At 52.7% G+C, this 22526-nt stretch overlaps 1 protein-coding gene across 1 annotated transcript; it reads right to left on the bottom strand.

Annotated features, from left to right (window-relative positions):
• Window positions 1-380: 380 nt before the first annotated feature.
• LOC115891994 (corticotropin-releasing factor receptor 2) lies at window positions 381-22313 on the bottom strand (the record flags this gene model as incomplete). The annotated part of the gene is made up of 8 exons (XM_030926547.1): window positions 21972-22313; window positions 21709-21834; window positions 7054-7139; window positions 5356-5462; window positions 4900-5017; window positions 2526-2679; window positions 1992-2052; window positions 381-454 (listed from the first exon to the last, which is right to left on the bottom strand). Coding segments are annotated over exons 1-8 (829 nt in total), but the record flags the coding sequence as incomplete, so codon positions are not given.
• Between the last annotated feature and the right edge of the window lie 213 nt (window positions 22314-22526).

Raw genomic sequence — 22526 nt, 5'->3', positions numbered from 1 at the left:
GGGAACGTAGGTCTGGCTATGAACAGAAGTCTGCACACTCTTCTGTTGTCACCAGCTGCCTGCTCACCTGGCTATCTCAGCATTGTACAGTGTCAGACCAGGAGGGCACAGGAAGTCTACCCATTAGATCCTTTCTCCTCCCAGAGAAAGAGCCCTGAGGTCACCAGTGTGGTGCAGGGCTGTACCAGGGCAATCGAGCGTAAGGAAGGGAAGGCTGGGTGGTGCTGGGGCACAGGGTGGCATGGACAGGGTATGGGATGGCATATAGAGTGGGTGCACAGGGCCACCCATGCCACATCTTTGCCACGTGTCTGCCTGGGTGAACCCTCCACTGTCCTCCTGTCACCCAGCACCCATCCCAGCCACCACTGAGGACCTACCAGGAGCACGAGAATGATGGGGGCCTTGGTAGATGTAGTCCACCAGGTCACCAGGCTCCTTGCCAAACCAGCACCTGTGAAGATGGGGTGGCTCTTAGGGGGCCTGCTGAGCTGGAACTGAGGGAATCCCCCCAGACTTGGGCCCAGGGTCCTCCAGCTTTACCCTTCCTGAGACCCAGCCTCCAGGACTGCCCCTTCCCAGAAAGCCCTGGTGGAAATACCAGCTCCACTGACCACCCTCACCCACCCAGGCTGTCTTTTGCTCTACACGGTGGGTCTGATCTCCCCAGCCAGATTGAGGACAGGCCATGGGTTTCTTGCTCCTCCTCTCCTGCCTGCCCCATTGCAGCCTGCTAGGCACAGGACTGGGCATGTAGGAGGCATAGGGAGAGCTGGGCTCCCTCTTGCTGGTCCACGGCCAATTGCGTTAGGCCACCTGTTCCCATATTGCTTGAAACCCGCTGTTCTGTGTGCCAGGCACTCACTCGGCCACACAAAGCAGCAGATGTGGAAGTGGAGTCTTCCTACCTCCAGCCTGGGATTTTGTGTCTTTGAGCCAACACTTGTTCACCCAGTGAAGGGAGCTGCTGGCTGGCTGGCCTCACTGGCTGCCAGAGGCTTAGTTCATTCTCTGGGGATGCTGGTCAGGAGAAATGCTTTAGGGTCTGGGTCGGCCAGCAACTACTGCACCACAGGGAGGGGCCATCAACTTTGGGGAATTCAGTCCTCTGAAATCTTGGAGGTCATCCAGTGCAGACCTGCCGCAGATAGGATTCTCCCTATCTTCCAGGGTTTCTGGTCTCTGCTTGGACACCTCCTTTGACAGGAAGCTCACCACCTACCAAGGCAGCCCTCTTCTTCTTGGGTAGCTTTTGCTCTTACAAGCTCTTCCTAATGTTGAGTTCCTGGAACTCTACCCCATTCTTGTCCCCACTCTGAGGACAGATCCCCTCTGCTCTCTCCAGGCTCTGAGACAGACCCCTCGAAGATCTGCATACAGGCTGATGTTCCCCAGTCCCCACTGCTCTCAGTTGGTGACACTCGACTTCCTGGCTGCTCCCTGGCTGACCCATGGCCAGAGTTGCTGTCATTTGGGCTGTGGCTCAGCATATCACAACCTGTGGCATAGGGAGAACCTCAGGATGGGACACTGCACCCAGGCATAGACTGGGACTTCAGAAAAAAAAAAAAAAAAAAAAAAAAAAAAAAAAAAAAAGCTCTGTTAAATGCTCATGGACAGCTCTGGATGTCCTGTGCAGCCTTGGCCCCTTCCACATACCCCGGGCCAGAGCTGCCACATCCAAGTCTGAGGAGGTCTTACAAAGACCAAAGGGGCGTGCGTGGCACGGAGGTGGGGGTGCGGGGAGGGGCCGGGGAGACACTGCAAGGAACCATGATTCCTAACTTAATTCAGCAAAGTTCCTTGAGCCCTACTACATGAGTACCTCTGAGTGCAGGGCTATTTTTTTCAATTTAAGGACAACAGGACAGTGAATCTGTCTAGGTGTGGCTACAACTCCTGCTCCACGGCTTGGCCAGAGCCCAAGGCTGACCTTTCCTAACACCCCCACCCTTCCCCCATGAGCCCCCATAGCTGGCCCATCCACTTACTGTTCATTCTCATAGTAGAGCTTGCTGATGGCCCAGGTGATGATGATGGGACAGGGGATGCCTGAGAGAAGGACAGACTTGGGCTGCAGGAGACCGATGGTCAGGGACCTTCTTGTAGGACATATCATGGAGGACCACAATGGGGCTGGGATCATGTTTTTAGTCTTCCAACAGCAGGCTACCCATAACCCCAGGGGTGCTCTGTCCCTCGACCCCTGGCCCATGTCCCTGCCCCTCTCTCCAAGCAGGGATGCGTGATTTTGTGATAGAGTAGAGCCAGCCAGTTTCTGAGCCAGAGACAAAGGCCTTGGACAGGTCCTTCCTGGCAGGGGGAGAAGAGCTATTTGAGAAATATCCTTTGGAGGGATCCTTTGCTTGTTCCTCACCAGCGTGGAGGGAAGTAGCTGCATCCGCAGGACTGGGCTGGGGGTGGAGGGCAGGCCCGGGCTCTGGTCCTTGGACCCAAGATGAAGGGAAATGGCCTGGTGAGAAGTCCTCCCCCCAACTAGGCCCTGCTGCCCCCAGGACCCTCACACCATCCGATGAAGAGGAAGAGCCACTTGCGCAGGCGCTCGGTGGAGTAGGTCATGACGATGGCCGTGTGCAGGTAGCAGCCTTCCACAAACATCCAGAAGAAGTTGGTCACCACGAAGTAGTTGAAGATGGTGGTGATGCAGCGGCACCAGATCTGTGTGCAGGGCACAGGCTGTCAGGAGGTTGCTCGGGGCCTAGGCAGGACATACCCATCCCCAGGCAGGGCAACAAGACACAGGGCTTCCCAAAGGGGGTTCGTGAACATGCCATCAAATACCAGTGAACCTCACTCTGAAAAGCCTCATCCTTCTCCAGTGCTCTTTCACTCTTTCAGATTAAGTTAAGGTGCCATTCTCCACTGGGGCCAGTGTGCTTTTTTAACTTCTCTCTAACTCTAATTTTTCTTTCTATTAAAGAGAAGAAGAGTCTGGCTCTGAGCTTTCTGTAGACAGAGGCTGGAATTCAACCATCTTGTTGTATTTTCATTTTAGTTTTTTTGAGTCATTTTCAATCCATAGCAAGTCAGATCTGCTTCCTTTTAGGGATGGGATATGGAATTTCATTTAGAAAAAAATGAAAAAAAAAAAGTGAGTAAAGTGAGTCAAGGGTGTATGAAGTGGGGCTGCGGCCAGGGAGGAGATTCTCCAAAGACTCTGGGTTTGGGAACTTCTGGACTTGGCACAATCATTACTGGCTCTGGAGGGAAACTTGCAAAGGACATGGCTCCTAGCAAGTCACTGCCCCTCTCTGAACCTCAAAAAGTAACACTGCCTTCCAGGGTGGTTGAAGGAGACAGAGGATAACAAAGACAGGCACGAGGGTAGCTGTGTTGTGGCCGTGGTTGTGCCTGCTGTGGTTCCGTGCCTTCCCAGCAGAGGGGAATTTGTCCCTGTCCCTCTGAGTAAGGCTACCTTCCCCAAGCACAAAGGTTACCTTCCCAAAGGAAGCAGGGAGGGGAAGCCCCCGCCCCTCTAGAGCCACACAGTGGGCCACAGCAAGGCCAGGGTCTAGGCCTTGGGCTTCCACGCCAGAGCTCCTCTCAACAGACCCCCACCTGGTCATCTTCCCCACATGCTCATCTCCAGGGCACCCTGAGAGCCAAGGCTGGGACATGGGGAATGATGGAGCCAGCTGAAGATCTGGGGACCTGTGTGTCAGGGCCTCTGCTTCTGGCTCTGACAGCCCCGGTTCTTAGATAACCCTCCTGTCCTGAGCTGCTGGCTGCTTCTGGGCTTGCCTGCCCAGTCCCCGTGGCTGTCTTCTGGGCTTCCCTGCACAGCCTCCTGTGGATGTCTGTCTCCCTTTTTTCTGAGAAAGTCCTGCTGAGGTGGGAAGCTACCGAGCCCCTCCTCCCAACCCTACTTTTCCTCCATGGTTGATGATGTTCTATTAGCACAAGCCCACGTGGGAGCTGGAAGGCGCCCTCAACTTGAGTGAGCCTATTTGGTTCTGAGGCAAGGTTCTTTGTGGGATCATGTTAAGGATCACACCAGGCTGGTGTCTACTAAGGCACACGCCACCCAAAGGAAATGTACTGAGAAGTCTCTAATGGTGTGCCACAGGCTCTGCGATGGCCAAAACTAGTCTATACTTTTACAATGGCTTGGACACAGTACACAGCAATGCACAGAAATCCAGGGTGGACAGTTAGCATGTGGGATAGCCCCTTATGTAGAGGTACCATCACTGCATGTGACCTTGGCTAGTCACTTAACCTCTGTGAGTCTCAGTTTCCATGTCTATGTAATGAGGAAAATGATCCCTGCTAGTCTCATTGGGATTCAGAGAAAGCTCAACAGAGGTTAGTTCTAGCCTCTTTTTCTCAAAGGGGTCTTTGAGGACATCTGAATCCACAAGACGAGGAGTGGATTAGGATAAATGTGTCTGGAGTCAGCTTTGTGAAGCTTCCAGCCTGGCATCTTCCTGCTCCTCCCAGCCCAGCTCTGGTGGGACAATGGCTAGGGTGGAGGTGAGCTCAGGTATGGTTTTGCACCTGAGCCACAGCCCAGATGACAGCATTCTGGCCATGGGTCAGCCAAGGAGCAGCCAGAAAGTCAGGTGTCACCAGCTGAGAGTAGTGGGGACTGGTGAACATCAGTCTCTGTGTGCAAATCTCCAAGGGGTCTGTCTCAGAGCCTGGAGAGAGTACAGAGGATCTATTCTCAGAGTGGGAGCAAGAATGGGGTAGAGTTGCAGAAGCTCAACATTAGGAAGAGCTTGTAAGAGTAAAAGCTGCCCAAGAAGAAGAGGGCTGCTTTGATAGGTAGTGAGTTTCCTGTCAAAGGAGGGGTCTAAGCAGAGAGCAGACAGAGAGATGGTGCCCCCAGAGCCCAGAGTCCCCCAGGTCTAGCCCCGAGTCTCCCCGAGCAGTGACCTCATTGCTCTCATGCACTTCATGGTCGATGAGCTGCAGCAGGAACCACATGACATTTCGCAGGATAAAGGTGGTGATGAGGTTCCAGTGAATCACATTCCGCAGACAGCGGATGCTCCTGTGGGAGGTGCAGGTCAGGGGTCAGCCGGGGTCAGGGGTCAACTGGGACTGGGTTCACCCTGAGGCCAGGTAGAGACTCAGGGTGAGGGCAGGGCTGCACTAGGAGCCACTTCCCACCCATGGTGGCCACAGTGAGGCCTCTGAGTCCAGCTCCCACTCTGCAGCCCACATGCCTGCTGGTGATCTATGCCCTGGCACCCCACCCAAGCCCCCCCTTTCTCCACTGGCCCTTTTATCTGCTGGACCCCAGAATGGAGGTGAGAATGTCTGGGAGAGGTGAAGGGGGTACTGTAGGAGGAGGGAGGAGGAGAAAGCAAGGCAGAAGGGTGGACTCACCGCAGGGCCAGGAAAAGCAGGAAGGCAGCCACCAGGGCTGCCACAGATACGCAGTGGCCCAGGTAGTTGACGACAAGGGCAACGCGGTAGTGCAGATCGTACTTCCTCTGCTGGACAGACAGACATGGGCAGGGCAGATGGGGGCACGGGCATGTGGGGGTGGGGCTGGGTACTCCAGCCATGGCCACCTCTGCGTCCTGATCTTGGGGGCAGAAGTGCTCCACCTGTCATTGCCATGCCTGGCTCTTAGAGTTCATTCCTGTTGGTCCTGGGTGGCTCTTGTTGTGATAAATGGCTGTGGTCAGGCCTTCCAACATGCATTTATTTTTATTTTTTTAGGGATGGGGTATCAGTCTGTTGCTCAGGCTGGGTTCCAGTGGCTATTCACAGGTGTAATCATAGTGCACTGCAGCCTTGATCTGCAGGCCTGAAGCAATCCTCCCACTTCAGCCTCTCAAGTAGCTGGGACTACAGACATGTGCCACTGTGCCAGGCACCAACATGCATTTTTGGGGGCACATTTTGAGAGGTATGGGTACAGATTCTTTTTAAAAATTCTAGACTCTAGCATGCCTCTCCTGAGTTTAGTCTCAGCCCAGATCTCAGCTGGCTGAGTGACTGAGGGTGGGTTAATTTTTATCTCTGGACCTCAGTTTTGATGTCTGTACAATGGGGCCAACTTGCCATCCTGCCTCAGAAGCAATGGCCTATGGGAGGCCTGGGGTGGGGTGCACTGAGATTACTCTGCCCTGGAGACCACACGAGGGGGTGCACTATCTATAGAGAATTTAGAAATTTTATTCAAACTGAATAAAAGTCAGTTGACTTTTAATTATCACCAAGTGTTGGCAATTTGAAACAAAGTCAGTGATGAAATACTCCTTCCCGCCAGGGAGAGCCACCCGTCCACCCTACCCACCCCCTGTGTTGATTCTCCACTGCTGGAGCAGCAGAAAGAGTGGAGGTGAGAACTGAGGGCTGGAGGCCTCCCTGCCCGTTGAGTGGCCTCCCTGCAGAACCCCTGTGGCTCACATTTTGCAGAATCACTTTCTCAGGGCGGGTGAATGTTTTTCTCTCTCAATTTGGACTTCATTTGGGGAAAAGTCCCAGCCCCACTGAGGACTGTGCTGGGTGATGAGGAGGGGACAGAGCTGAGATGTATCCTTTCAGGTCAGGAATGAGGCGTAGCCTCAAAGGGAGGAGTTCGGTGCCTCAGCAGCACCGAATTGAATTCCAGAGCAAGAGCTGGAGCAGGGCTCCGGGGAGGCAGAGCAGGACCCAGCTTCCCACCGGGACAGCCCTTGTGGGGCTGCATTTGTTTCCATGTGGAGTCACAGAATCAGAATGTCAGATTGGGAAACTGAGGCCCAGAGGGAGAGGAAGGTGTGCAGCCACACAGCGTCTAAGATGTTGGGAGCATTGATTACACGGTCATTCCCTTTTTGTGTCACATGCCACCTTGGCTGTATCCTCTAGCAGCCCAAGCTCTCTTGAAGGTAGGACTCCATGTCCCCCTTCTCTACTCCTCTACAGTATCACTGAGCACAGGGCAGGACACTGGGGGCAGGGGCAGGAGGTACAGAAGGGAGTGGCTGGGTGACACAAGGATTGGTCTGCCCCCCTTGGGATCCTCTGTGTTCAACCTGAGTCCTAATACGTCTGTGAGGCCTGGGGTCGCAGCAGGTGAGGGCCACTCACCTTGTCATCCAAAATGGGCTCACACTGTGAGTAGTTGATCTTTGAGGCCCACGTCCCATTCTCCAAGCATTCTCGATAGGCATTCCCTACAAAAAAATGCCAACTGCCAAGAGTCAGGTCACTCCCCTCCTCAAGAGCCCTCCCTTGCTCCCTAGTGCCCACAGGATAAGGTAAATACATCTCAGCTCTCCTAGGGCAGGAAATACAATGTGCATCTGAAAGTTTACATGCAAGCCACTTGTGTGAAAATAGCACAAAAGACTCATCTTACAAGATTGCTAAAGGCATGCTAAAACCCATTTTAGACACAATCTTTGACTAACACTTTGTACACTTTCATTTTGTTCATTTGCTTCAAAACTGAATCCAATTGTGAGCAGTGGGTTATGCCTGAAGATTCACTGCTTTCAGCATGCCACATGATTTACATCCTCATCTCAATTGTTTTATATTTGAGATCCATACTTCACCAATATCAGCATTTCAATTTTAATAATAGCTACCATTTACATAGCATGTGTTTCCCATGTGCCAGGTCCTCTTCTAACTGCTATGGATACACATTCAATCTCTACAACCACCCATGAAGTAGGAATTAATATGAACCCATTTCAAACAGGAGGAAACTGAGGCACAAAGAGATTAAGCTGCTGGCCAAGGATACAAAGATGACAAGAGGATTCAAACCCAGAAGTTCTGGCTTCAGGTCTTCTGTTCTTAACCTTTAGGCCATATCAAGTAGTGGCAAACAGGAATGAGGGAATGCTGGGGACTCAGGGCTGGGCCGCTGCCCTTGGGCTGCTGCTGCCTGGGAGGCCACCATGTGATGTCTCTAAATGTTCAAGAACCAGCCTCTGTATTCAAGTTGGAACATGATGTGTGAAAAGACGTTTCAAGGAGCATTGTCCTGTGCACATAAGTGCAGGTTTTGTCAAGGGGGAAGGTAGGAAAGTTGAAAAATGCTCATATTTGCCTTTCTCTCTATCTCAGCTCCAACTGTCAAGGTCTGGCTCCTAAGACACCCCCTTCATACGCCAGCTCCAGTCAGGAAGAAGCCCTTCCACCTGAGAAGGCCCGGAGCTCTCCAAGCCTGCCTCTGCTCTGCCTACCTCACTAGTGTGTTTCTGACCTCCCGGGTGAGTTACAAATGCTGAATGTTCCACTGTATGGGGGTGATTTGTACCAGGGTTCATCTCTCTGACTAATGAGCAGTTGTCTGTGAATTTTTCTTTTTAGCATATGTTAGATATACAATATAAAGCTAATTAAAATAAATAGCTCGCAGATCACAGAGTTGCAGAGCTGGAGGGGGAACCTTAGGTTGTTTTTGGAAGCAGTGTGTTCTGAAATAATTAAGTTTACTTAAAAACCCACTTCCGTTGAGCCCGATGAGTTTGAAGCAATGGAATTGGGAAGGAGCACTTGCCGAAGAGCAAAATCAATGGGGAAGATTCTATTAGCTTAATTGTGTTTTAGTTTGGTGCCTGGAGCTCATCCATTCTTCAAACCCAGGGTCATGACTGGCCTATTCCTTCCTCCTGGGCCAAGGCCCATCCCTGGCAGGGCCCTGCCCTCCCCCTGCGAAGTGAGTCACGGAATGCCCTGGTCTGATGCTGATTCTGACTCCCAGGAAGAGGAAGTTGGCTCCCCACCCCTAGCCATGGTGCCCAACTCCCCAGGTGGGCTCTGAATTTGATACCTGGGACCATCTTTTCTTACCAACATTCATGCTCATGAAAGGGAGAGGCTACCTCAACTTCTGAGGGTTGGTGATGGTGATGTCACCGAACTAAAAAAGTAAGTGTGTAAGGAGGGTAAGTTCTTTTGTGAAATGAACAGTCCCTCCCTGATGGGGTTTTACAGTGTCTCTGAACAGTCTATGTGAGGTGAGGCAGACCAGAATCCTGTCTGTGTTTCAAAGGGCAGAAAAATTTATCTTCTATGTGTTCATAAATATTATCTAGCTTTCCTGAAGCTCAATGCTAGGCCCCTTCCTTCAGGAAGACCTCCTTGATTGCTTTCTCTATAGCTCTCTCTCCCAAGCACCTCCAGTCCTGACCGCCTGAGCCCCACACTCCAAACTTTGCCCCATGACCAGCCCTGAGCTGTCCAGGTGAGTGAGTCTGATCACTCTGATCAGTGTGGGGGCTCCCTGAGGATGGGGCCTCAGAACACTTGTTTCCCAAATATGATATCCTGTGGTGGCATTGATAGTGGGGTGGACTTGCAGGTGGGAGGGGGTCAGGATAGAAATGCTGCAAATCAGAGACCTTTCCTCCCCTCACACCAGTGCCCATGGGGTCCCAAGTTCCATGGATTCTTTCTCCTCCTTTTCTTTTTCCAGAGTTCACTCCCTTCCTGCCCATCCCTCCATCTGCTCTTTAGTCTTCTTGCCTGGACTGCCACAACGGCCTCCTCTCTCGCCTCCCTGCTTCTTCTCTTGCCACCTTGACCATGTTGATTCCTGCTTAAAAGCCATCAGTGGCTGTTTATTGCTCTCAGGAATAAAGTCTAATTTCTTAGCATGATAGTCAAGGCCCTTGATACACAGGCCCCAGCCTAGCTGCCCTGACCCATCTCCAGCATTCTGCATGGCCACTGGCATTGGCACAAATAGGCTTGGCACATACCCTCTTTGTGTGGATCCACCTCTTAAAACACCTCCTCCTTCTTACCCACTGCTCATGGATGAACTCTTACCCATCTTTAACCCACTCTCAAATGCCACCTCCTGCATGGAGCCATCCCCAGCACCCCTAGGTCTGAGGCAATCCTTTCTTTGTTTCCCCCTGTATCCCTTCTCTTCTCTTGTATTGTAGTTTTTCCACTTTATTGCCCTTGAACCACAATAACACATACATTTTGTATTATAATCCAGTACACACACACACACACACACACACAGAATCCAGTTTCAAAAAGCAAGATTTAGCTTGAGCACAACTGTACTATTTTCCTATCCAGCCTATTCTAATGCCTTCTATTCATTTCACACACAAACGCTGATCATGACCCACTAAATTGACTCCACAGTCCACTCTTGTATCACAATCCATAGTTTGAAAAACACAAATTCTGTTTTAGTGCATTTGCTGTAATTCACTATGAATTTCACGTCTTTGGACCTAATCATTCTTTTCTTTGGTACTGGACTTGAGCTCCTTGGGGACAGACAAGTAAGTAGAAACCATATTGGAGCCACCAGATCTCCCTCAGGACAGAGCCACTGAGGAAATGTGGGCTGAACAGAATTGACTCAGACCTGCTGACCCCTGGGAAAGCAGGTAGGATGCAGTAGTGGGAGAGGACTTCCCTCTCTGGCAGCCCAGCCCTGCCTGCAGATAAGCTTCTGGCTACAGACACTGGGTATCAAAGGACTGGAGGACAGATGTGCCCCACTCTTCGGAGGAGCTGTCTACTGTAGCTAATGAGGGCACTGGGCCCTCAGGCACAGCCTTGGACAGGAGTGAGTAAGACGGAAAGAATCCCCTCCACCCCCTGGAAACCATAGATGGATGGGCACACACTCTGAGGGCAGATGGCAAAGCTAAAATTGTGGGGCTGGATGCAGAGAGGTGGGTGTCCATTACCATAGCAACACAGGTGCCCCTGCTGAGGATCAATGCTGATGATGTGGAGTGTGGGCTTCCAGGGGCATTAGGGTCTGAATGATGCAGGCAGGGTCTTCTCTTGCAGGACTCTGTAGTCTGGAAGACCTGGTTTCCATGCTCAGAGTGGCCCAGGCCTGCCAAAAACCCCCATTACAATGGTCTCTCCCCATTTCAGATGCTGACACTTTGCAAAGAGTTCCCAGTTCAGACAGTTACCTGGGGTGGTCCTGAAGCCTGGCTAGGACATGAGAGCCTATATTCTAGCTGTAGTTTTGTCTCTGGATAGCTAGGTGACCATGACTAAGTCCCTTCCCTCTTAGTCTCAGTTTTGCCTCTTAGAAAAACTACAGTAAATTGATTCTCTATGATGTTTGGCATCTCAGGTGTATCAATTATATGTTATGTGAGACTCCCCAGTCTACTAAATGCCAGTTAGCATCCCCAAGCTATTGTGACAACTCCAAGCATCCTCACATCACCTTCAAATAGTTGGCACTTCTATCTCCGATACCGTCTGGAGAGACATGGACCATAGGAGACAAGGACCATGAGGGGCTATTTTTGGTGGTAGTTCTGGGGGAAGGAGTACAAGGGACAGGGGTAGGCATGGGGAAAAGAGTGAATGGGACTGTGGTGAAGCACAGCAATGGGGTCATTGGCTATTTGGAAAGAAAAGTACAGGAGGAAGTGAGGGAAAGGCTGGATATGGTGGCTCATGCCTGTAATCCCAACATTTTGGGAGACCAAGGTGGGTGAATTGCTTGAGCCCGGGAGTTTGAAACCAGTCTGAGCAACATGATGAAACTCCATCTCTCTCTAAAAAAAAAAAAAAAAAAAACAACAACCAGGCGTGGTGGTGTGTGCCTATAGTCCCAGCTACTCAGAAGGCTGAAGTGAGAGGATTGCTTGAGCCTGGGAGGCAGAGGTTGCAGTCAGCTGAGATTGTGCCACTGCACTCCAGCCTGGGTGATAGAGTGAGACCCTGTGATATCGATTATAGAAGAAGAAGGAGGATGAGGAGAAGGAGGAGGAGAAAAAGAAGAGGTAGTACTAGTAGTAGTAGTGGTGAGGGAGAGAAGGTGATGACATTGAGGTGGGGAGGGCCAGAAGCAATATTTACAGAAGGAATGAAGTCACCACATGGGAATCGGAACTTTCAGCACCGCGGACAGCGTAACTCCATTCTTCATCCCTGCCTGTCTCTACGGTTGGGGACCTCGGAGACCTCGGAGAGCTCCTAAGAATCAGCCTTCCCACCTGATATTCAGACCTTGGCCCTGGGCCCGGCCCAAGGAGGTCACGCTAATTCATGCCCCTTTTCAAGGCCCAGCTCCAGCCCCAGTTCCTCCAGGTAGCTTCCATGACTGTTCCAGCTCCCCAAGGGTCCAGCTGCTTATGTCTGCCTGGCTCACGCTAGGCTGGGATTGTTCTTTCACTGACCCCTGTAAAGGTGTTGTACTTTCCTAACCAGCCCAGGTTCTCTGGAGCAGAAGTTTGCCTTATTTTGTACAAGGCTGAGAACCCCTAAAGGCATGGCCTGGATTGCTGTCATTTCTGGCCCTTTCTTAAGTACTGCACAAAGCTGAGCACACAGGATCTCAGGATGGACCAAGGCTGATGCTGTTTCCTAGGTTACTTGGGAACTCATTGAAGGTAGGAGGCTCAGAGTGGGCCTGGAAGACAGTCTGCCACCTTGTATGCCCATGCTCCACCAAGATGCATGGCAAATACAAAACAGTCACACACGCAAGATCACACGACAAGACACCACGGGTAGGCTGACCCAGCTGCCAAACTGCAGACATTGCAGTCCAACCTCACATGGGGGAGGGGTGTCAGTCTCAAACAGCAAACCTGTGGGCACCATCCTCCAGGTTCCTGGCATGAAAGCTTTGACTATTCCAAGGGAAGCAAGTTGGAAACTGAGTCATGAGGCATCTCCTTGGGAATTAGGAAGGAAGGCAACTTCTGCATCTGGTCTGGTGGGACCCGAAGAGAGAAACTGACATGTCTGGGGTCACTCAACCATAAAGAGGCAAAAGATCTCTCTCCTCTGGGACACACTTCCTCACAGGAGACCCTGGAGTTGATGTACCTAGGAGAGAGGCTCTCCCTATGACCCTGTGTTTCAGCAGGTGCAGCCAGTTATACCACCTCTTCAGTGTCATTGCCACTTAGTGTCCAGATCCCCAGAAGATAATACCTTAGGGGCCAGATATTCCACTCTCAATTCCTTTTACTGCCTGTAGTTGGGCCACTCCAGATCCAGCCATCTTCTTGTCTGACTTGGGGCCTAGTTGGGAAATCTTTGACCTTGACTTTGAGGCACCTTTCTTACCTACTTTTTTTGAGATGGGGTCTCACTCTGTCACCCAGGTTGGAGGGCAGTGGTGTGATCTTAGCTCTCTGCAGCCTTGAACTCCTGTACTCAAGTGATCCTCCTGCCTCAGCCTCCTGAGTAATGGGACTACAGGCATGTGCCACCATGCCATGATAATTTGTTAATTTTTTTTTTTTTTGTAGAAATGGGGTCTCACTATGTGGCTTTAGCTGGTCTCAAACTCCTGGCCTCAAGTGATCCTCCTGCCTCAGCCTCCCAAAATGTTGGGATTGCAGGCATGAGTCACCATGCCTGGCCATCTTTCTTGCTTTTTTTGGGAAAAACCTCTCAGACAATGTCTCCTCCCAGCTTGGCCTCCACTTCCTGGGCTGGATTGCTTTTCATACCCAGTTAAGAGACTTTTCAGGAAGTGCGGCCAGAGCTGGGGTGGTCAGACGTATAGTCCTGGTGCTAACAGCATGGTTTTCCTGAGCTTCCCAAATGAGGTGCATCTCCTTGAGTCAGTACCCTGCATTGCCTGGAGGCCACTTCTGGCTAAGGAGGACTGACCAACGTTGAGGCCCACCTTGCATATTTCTGTCTTGATCCGATCACAGCAAATTGGTGGTCAGAGAGGAATAGGCAGCTGGTGATGTTCACCCAAGCCCAGACCCAGACTGACATAGAAGTGCTAGGTTGAGTTTGGGAGTCTACTATTGCCAACCCCAGCCAATGGGTGGGAAAGGCATCCCCAGGGCCCTTTGTTGGTGATGTATGAGATTCAGGCCAGGGAGCTTGGATTCCATTTCTTAGTGTTGTATGGACACAGCTCTCTGAACCTCAACTGCCTGTTCTGGACCTCCAGAGAGCCTCAGCTCCCTATTTCCACAGGACTTTTCACTCACGGTGCCCTGCCATCCTTAAGCAGGATCTATAAGCATACTTAAAGGAGACAGTGGGGAAACTGAGTCATAGAGGCACTGAGCAGTTTAATGAAGACCATACTGGGTCTATGAAAAAGGGAAGGGGGAGCAGAACCCAGCTCACTGTGTAAGCTCTGCCCTCCCCGGAGAAGGGGCAGTGGGAGGAGGCCCCTACCTCATGCTCCCGCCTCTACTGTACAGGGCTCCCTCCTTCCAGCCATCCTAGCAACGCTCAGTGGGCTCGTCGCCATGACGCCGGCCTGTGGAGGAAGGTGGGGAAAGGACGAACAGAGGACCCCTGTGGTAGAAGCTGCCTTGGAACTGAGAAACATCACTAGAACTCATCAAGTCCTCCACCCACCTGGTGCAGATAAACTGAGGTCTGAAGAGGGGAGACAACCTGCCCAAAGTGAGAAAAGCAGTGAGTAGGATGGCCAGAATTAGAACTGGCTTTCAGTTCATGGTTCCTGTGAAGCAATGCAGGGAGAAGACAGCTGGGGGGGCAAGTGGCTGCCTTTCTCTACAGGCTTTTAGGGACCAGACCTTCTCAGTCTAGATGGACAGACTTCCCCCTCCCAGGACATCCCCAGAAACCACAGCATTCTGGGGACTCTCAGAGACAGCAGGAGACCACCACTCCAGAATGAGGATAGCCATTCTTGGTGTGGGTGGGACTCTCCCCTCCCCAAGGACATGATGGCCTCTCCTTCCGGGCCCCAGGCCACCTTCAACTCCCCTCCCCTTGCTGACAATGTCCTAGCTGTCCACAGGGAGCCCCAAGCAGCCTCATCTCCCCTGTGTGCGATGGCCCCACGAGGTCAGCATGTTCGCTGTCCCCTTCAAACAGATAAGAAAACCGAGACTTGGACAAGGAGGGCCTGCCAGTCCCTCAGTGAGTCATGGCAAACCCAGGACTTAGATCCAGCCCTGCTGAATCTGAGCCCAGGTTCCTTCCACTCTCCCTTGCCCCAGCCGCTCTCCTGGCAGGTGCTGTGTGTGAAAGGGACTGCCTGCCTGACTCTGGAGCACCTGGTGGGGGTGGGCAGTCAGAGGGGCCCAGATGCCTGCACCTGAGGCCCAGACAAGAAGCCCTGTGGGGAGCTCCCTGAGGGTTACTGAGATGGGGCTCCTCCTTTAGTCCTTCTCCAGGGATCCAGGCTCTGCTGTGGCATTGGTGGTAGGGAGTGCACAGGGAAGGATGCTGGGACCTCTGACTTAATGAGCAGGAGGTAGGAGAGGAAATGGCCAGAGTATTCTGGTCCTGCACCATAGGGCTACGGACAAACAGCCGGTGTCTCTAAAGCCAGCAGAATTGAGGCCAACATCTTAGGCCTCCATGATCTGGCTTCTGCTTCCCTCCCTCCTCCTCCACTTCTGCTCCCACCCTCCCTTCCATCTGACACATCATTAGCTCAATTTTTCAAGGTACTGTTCAACAAGACTTTCTCCATGAAGTCTTCCAAACTTACTCTCCCTTCCTCTTGGAATAATTCCCTTCCATGTGCCCGACTGTCTTCACTGCGCTATTTTACTTGAGAGCATATATTAAAAAGTTCTCTTTGAGGGTCTGCCTGTCACTGTTTCTAGAACAGGAGCTCCTGGAAGGCAGGCTCAGGTCTTACGCATCTTTGACAACCTTGTCTCTAGGCTCCTCAGTGCTTTCTGGGGGAAAGGGTGAAATACAACCTCAATAAGGGGTGAGCCTGAGCAAGATGATTAGGTGGCTGGAGGATTCCTGGGGAGAGCAGGAGACAGGAAAGATCAAGATGCATGCAGAGGTGGGTAGAAGCTAGAGCAGAAGCCAGGAGTTTCCGGAGCCAGCAGAGGCCTACCAGGGCCCAGACTTGCTGTAGGACTCTGGGCAACTGTTTTGCCCTCTCCTGGGCAGTCATTTCCTACCCTTAGGGGAGGGGAGGGCTGGACTCAGCGTATAGAGGGCTCTGCAGCCGGGCAGCTCTGGGGTGTCAGGATGGCCACAAGGGCATCCACTTCTGCTTTATTTCTCTTCCTTCCTTCTTCTCTTAGCTAAACCTCTGTGACGGCTGTGCCTGCCCCGCCTTCCCTCTCTCCCAGCAGGGAAGTTGTTCTCACACATGGAGTAACTTATGGGCCTTGGAGAATGGAATAGAGTCAGGGCAGGATCAGGTCTCACTGGTGTCTGAGAATGCAGACCTAAGTTTCCAGATTTACAGCTTCTACTTCTTCAACCCAGAGGGCAGGGTCTATCTGAGGTCCTCCTGAGGCTTGCACTCCTGCACTGTGCCTGTCCTCAACAAATGTGGCATCCCAACTGCTCTAAGACCTTTAAAGTTTACCCCCACTCCCTCCAGAAAGCCTCCCAGGAATGTCCCAGTGTCCACCAAACCCCTCTTCCTGATCTCTGACTTGATTTGCACAAGCCTGGTTGATAAGCAGCCTGGAGCTTCCTGAGGGCAGGTCTCAGCCTTTCTTATCACCTCTGGCCCTGAGGGCTGAAGAAGGGATTAAGCAGGCAGACCCAATGGGAGAGACTCCTCTGGCTGGAGACCACTCAGCTTATGTGTTTCCATTGTAACACAACCAGTGTTTCAGCATGTCTCTAGAATGGGGTTCTGGGAAGTGGGGACCCCTAACCTCTCCATGTGACTAGGTTAGATGGGATGTCCCTTCTTCCCCTGTCCTGGCAGATGCCTCAGTAGAGATGACCCCAACCATTCCCAGTAGGACATTGTGGAGCCTGAGGTCAAGGAGGCTGAGGCTGAGCCAAGCTCCACTTAGTGGTTCCACAGAAGGAAAATGGACCATGGCCAGGAGGGAGGTGGCAGGACCCTCCTTTGCAGCCAAAAGGACCACAGGGACAGGCAAGATGAGGTGCAGGAGGAGGGCAGATAGAGTGAGGGATGTGAGCGGGGAGATGGTGGGTTTGGAGATGGAGCCGGGGGACGGAGAAAGCAGTAAGGAGAGATGGAGAAGGAGAAAGAGAGAGAGATAGAAAAAAAAAAGAGAAACTGAGAAGGACATAGAAACATACACACAGAAACAGAACCACACATAGAGAAAAACAGAAACAGGGAGACAACGAGAGAGACACAGAGACAGAGATGTGCACAGAGATGGGCTCAGAGAAGTCCATGTGGAATGGGGAGAGGTGGGAGGAAAATGGAATATAAGTGCCCCACTTCTGGCCAAACCACTTCCATGCTAATCCACCTCCTTTCTGCCTACAGATAGGGAGACTGAGGCCCACAAAAGGGAGAGGACTTGCCCCGATTAAATTGCATATGGACATTTAGGATTGTTTCTAGCCACCCAGGATTTGAACCTGGGCTCGGGGAATCCTGGGGGAAGACCGAGGCTACCTCCCCACCTACAGCTAAAATGCCAGATCCTTACTTCCCAGGCTCCCTTGTAGCCAGAGCTTTGGCATGGGACCTGGGGCTCCACATACTCCCCCAACCATCAGATGCACCTACCTGAGGGAATTAGTGAACTGGGGGCCCCTAGATGGAGACAGGGAGAAAGCCTCTCCAGAGATAACTGCAGGAAGCTTAAGACTCCAGGTTGGCCAGGTGCAGCAGCTCACGCCTATTCTCCCAGCACTTTGGGAGCCAGAGACAGGAGGATCGCTTGAGTCCAGGAGTTGAAGACCAGCTCTGGCAAAATGGCAAGATCCCACCTCTACAAAAAATTTAAAAATTAGCCAGGTGTGGTGGCATGTGCCTGTAGTCTCAGCTACTTGGGAGGCTGAGGCAGGAGGATCGCCTGGGCACAGGAGTTTGAGATTGCAGTGATCCTTGATCATGCCACTGGACTCCAGCCTGGGTAGTAGATTGAGAGCTTGTCTCAAAAAAAAAAAAAAGACTCTAGAGTAGTGGTAGCAGTGGTGGCAGTGGTGGTAGCAGGGCTGTGTCCCACCTAGTGGCCAGGGCTGGTGGTGTTGGCAGGGCCTTTCAGGGAGAGGGAGGTCCCCTCACTGGGCCAGCTCTGCCCTGTGTTCTTGGCTTGGGGCCCCAAATCTGGTTCTCTAGCCCACTCCGTGATTCCATAAGCTCTCCAATAAATTTTTTTTAAAACTTCTTCTCTGCTTAACCTAGCAGAGTTGCTTCTTGAGAGGCAGCAGAACCTGGGTTTGAATCCTTGTTCTGTTATAAGTGACTTAATTGCTCCACACCTCAGTTTCCCCAGGTGTAAAATGAGGATAATGCTATGTCTCTGTCACTGGATGGTGCGAGGATTAAATAAGTTAAACCACAGTACAAACACATGGAAGCTCAGCCACTGAAGTGCCAGCACAGGTTGTGTAGAGAACACCCAAGGAGACTCGTGTGCTTAACTTGGCTCTGCCACTGACTAGCATGTGTGGCCATGCACTAGTCCCTTCCCTTCCCTTGGCCCTGCTGCATCTGGAAATAGCTCTGGGTAAGATGACTCAAGGCTCTGACCTAGCCTCCCAAACTCACACACTGTAGCTATTTGCTAACCCCACATCCTGAGGACTTCTAAATGCCTTATCTCCACTCTTGGTGCTCTCTTGAGCTTTTCCCAACCCAGCTGGCTGCTTTCTGGACACCTCTGCTCAGGTGTCCCTCCAGCTCCTCAAAGCCAACACATTCCCAACTGTGCTCAGCTGTTTCTTGTGTGCCCAATGCTTTACCTTGCCGTTTCTCACCATATCTTGTCAATTTCAAATGCCCAAGGTTGCTGGCATCTTCATCCTCGTTTGCTCCCACAACCTATAGTCTACCTGGCTCTGTGCAAAAGTCCCCTTACCTCTCCTTTCCCTCCAGAGGACAATGTGCTCCCAAAGCTGAGCTCCCCTGCTCCCAAGCTCACCCAGGCTCCCTCTCCAGATGGTGAAGCCCTGTAGAATGGCCTGCATCACCTGACCTCCATGCTCCTCCCCAGCCTCATTGTTTCTCCTACTCCCTGTTCTCTATACAACACTCACTCCTCCCAAGGCACAAAGCCCGGCCTCTCTCCATGCTTTGCCCAGTCACCTCAGCCTAGAGGGCCTCTCCTGTGCCTATTACACACTCACCTGCTAAAACCCAAACTGTCCCTCGAAACCCAGCTCAGAGGGCTAAGTCCTCCCTGATCCTCCAGGCCGGAGGTATGAGTCTTCTTTCCAAATCTCTAAGCTCTCCTCACAAACCGAATGCCTCTTATGGAGGCAGTACTGCTCCATGGTTAATAGTGAGGGCTGTGGATTCACCTGCCTGCACTGGTGCATAGGAGCTGATTAGGACTTTGAACAAGTTACTTCATGTGTCTGAGACTCAGTGTTCTTGTCTGCAATATGGGCATAAAAGCAGTATGTATCTCAGAGGGAGTGTGGGTGAGTGGGATTATGGATGCCTGAGATATGGATACAAAGCTCTCTCAGTAGCAGCTGGCACCTGGAAAATGATCAACACTTGATAGCTTTGTGGCAGATTCTCTGTGCTCAGTTGAGTTGAAAAATTGCGGAGACTAATATCTAAACTGCTATCCCCACCTGGGCGATTTCTGCTCTCTAAGGAATGAGGCTTCAGTGGGGGTTTGGCTATAGCATAACAAAATTGGGGCAGGAAGTGGAGCCTGAACGCTCCTGTTCTTCCCTTAGGCTTCTCATGGAGTTTTCTCTCTGTGTCATTCTTTTTAAAGGAAGGATCCCATGGAAAAGGCAAACAGAGAAGAAGGAAGCAGCATTGATGTGAAGAAAGGGGAGGAGGGAAATCAATCATGCATTTCCACAGCCATTAGCAGCCTTTGCTCTTCCCACCTAGGCTGACCTCATAGGTGCTGGTTAATGGTAAGTGATCCCCACCCTCCACCAGCTCCTCTCATTCTCCAGCAGTTGCAGTGCCAGGAGCACTTTGGTCTAAATGAAGAAAATTGTTCATTAGATACCAGGGGCTAATTGGCCCTACTTTTACCAGCCTGGGTGGTGCGCAAACATTTTATCAGCTTCTCATTAGACTTAATTGATAGGAATGGCCTGATATGTGCTGTCTGCAGCACCTTTGGGAAGTCTTCCCTATCACCCACCCCCACCCCAATTCCACAGACCTTGTGCTTCCCCCCTAATCAGGGCATTCATCATTCTGTTCTTTTTGTCTGTCGCAATTGTGAGTGAGAGTCTCAATACAGTGCCTGTGCAGTGGCTGGCACATAGTGGGTGTTCCACAAATTGACTGAATATTACTGTACTCAGTTCAGTTATGAAGAAGAGACCCAGGCCCTGCCTTGGGAAAGGGGGGCCTCCAGGCTGGTTGGGGAGAACAAGGCATAGCCCAGGCTGGGGTAAGAACCAAAGCAGAGCTCCCTGAGGTTCACAGGCTGTGGGCTAAGATGCTCCATCACCCCACTTTACCCTGGATGGCCCTTAATCTCCGGGCCCAGTCTGAATTAGGCACGCTGATCTCCATTGCCCCACCGCACACAGCTCATGGAATCCTAAAAATACAGTTTTATAAGGTCAGGAATAGGAAGGTACAGGGAAATCATTCCTTCTGCTTGCACACCTCCTAGCTTGAGGACCTTACTTCCTTCCAGGGAGATCTGTTTTAATCATGGATAGGAAGCATGTGGTCCCTGGGCCCACCAGAGCCCTCAGCTGGTGCAGCCAAGGGAATGCAGCTTGGCATCAGGTGCAGGTGCATCTCTTGCCTTCTAACCATCCCTCATGGCAAAGCCCTCAGCCTCAGCTTCTGAAAGCTTGTGTGTGTGTGTGTGTGTGTGTGTGTGTATGGGTGGTGGAGGTGGAGCTGGGCCACCACTCAGACACAGACACTCTGAGATGGCTTCTAAGGATGTTTCCAGGATGAGAGGCTTCAGACAAACAATCCAGATAGGGTCTCAGCGTGCTTGACAACTGGGGTCCGGCTGGAGATGTGAGGGGGCTTATAGGTGGGGCAGTGATTTCTGCCCCCACAGCCTCCTGCAGACCACATGCCTGGCTCCCATCCCATTGTTCCACAGGGCACAGACAGGCACTTACAGACATGCACACACCCAGAACCCACACTGAACGACCCCACCTGGAGGCTGTGTAACTCCAGCAACCTCTGCTGCCCTTTCCCCCAGAGCCTCAAGCCAGTCCGTGACTTGCCAGGAGGAAGGCAGGCACAGGTTGTTCTCCTTGAGAAGTGGTGTTGGCGGTGGGGTGGGGTAGGGGTGGGGGCTGATTCAGACAACAGTCATCATGGGGACGCAGGAATAATGCTGCCCACAGCCCCTGACTCAGCCCAGCAGGTCAGTCCTGGGACCTCGGATTAGGGAAGATGCAACACCCCGCACCCTCTGGCTTAGCATAATCTACGCCTGCATGTCCTTCCCACAAAATATGCCCTCGCCTCAGCCCTCCTGCCTCCTGCCCTCCTCCTCTCCACTGTGGTAGTAGGATCTGGTCACTGCACTCACTCTGGGGGATTTGGGACTTAGCATATCCGCCCTCCTGGGACAGGTCCCCGTCCTGGGCAGGGGAAGCATTATCTAAACAATGAAGCCCTAATGGGGAACTTCAGGCAACGGGAACCTACAATGAGGGAGGGAGGTTTACACTCAAAGAGGAGGAAGTATTTCCTTCTCCCCTTTTTGGACTGTCACCGCATGGAGCACGGGAATTGTGGGCAAATCACTGGCTTACTGAGGTTAGACGCTGTATTGGGGATAGAAGCAGAAGGCGCGCCCCCAACATTGTAAGGGGTCCTTAACGCCAGCGGTCTGCGGTACCACGGCCCTCAGCTGCTTTGTGCCGCTGGGTCCGGAATCCTCTTTACTCCCTAAATCGCCTTCCCTGGAGGCCGGTATAGAGCAGGTAGCGAGAGCCGGGGGCACTCACGGGTCGTGTTGTACTTGACGCCGTTGAAGTACTCGGGGCACGGCCTCTCCACGAGGGCTCCGGCAGCGCTGCGGGGCCAGCACGTTCCGATCTGGTCCAAGGTCGTGTTGCAGTAGGAGTAGGGACCTGGCGGCGCGAGAGAGCGCAGTAGGGCTCAGAGGGGCCCCCTGGGACGCGGGGCTCTCGGAGCGTGGGGTCAGGGGCGCATCCAGCGCGCAAGAGAAGGAGCCCGCGCAGCCTCCGACCTCTCGCCTCCCGCCTACCCTCGGGGTCCAGGGGTGGCCCCCAGCCGTCCAAGAGCAGCTCTTCGGCCAGCGCCAGGCTGCAGTTAACCTCCAACAGGCTGTGGAGCAGTGCCGCGTCCATCGCGCTCCGCAGCCGCGTGCGGAGAGGGAGTAGGAGTGCGCGCTCGGCGTGGCTGCGAAGGAGTGGCCGCGAGAGTGAGCGGCAGAGAGGGCTCGGGGTCCTGGCCCCCGCCAGCCCAGCCCCGGTCTCCCGGGCAGCCTCTGGGCGCCGCCTCCGGTCGCCCAGAGCTGTCAAGTGGGGACCTTCCCGGAGAGGAGCGGCGGAGCGCACCCAGCTGCGGGTACAGCCGCTCCGCCGCGGCCAATGGCGGCGCCGGGGGGGCGGGGCCGGGCGGCTCCTCTCGGAGGGGCTCGGACTCCAGCCCCCGGGCCCCCCACCCTGCCCAGAGTACGGCTTCGCAGTTCTCGGCTCTCTTCCACTCGCGGCGTCCAGAGGAGGGCTGTGGGCTGGAGAGCGTGGGCCTGGGGTAACGGAATGCCCCGTGAGGGGATAGCAGGCCCCAGAGCTGCAGG

The sequence above is a fragment of the Rhinopithecus roxellana genome, unplaced genomic scaffold, assembly GCF_007565055.1.
Source record: "Rhinopithecus roxellana isolate Shanxi Qingling unplaced genomic scaffold, ASM756505v1 contig4966, whole genome shotgun sequence".
NCBI lineage: Eukaryota > Metazoa > Chordata > Mammalia > Primates > Cercopithecidae > Rhinopithecus > Rhinopithecus roxellana.
This window is presented reverse-complemented; position numbering and strand designations above follow the sequence as displayed.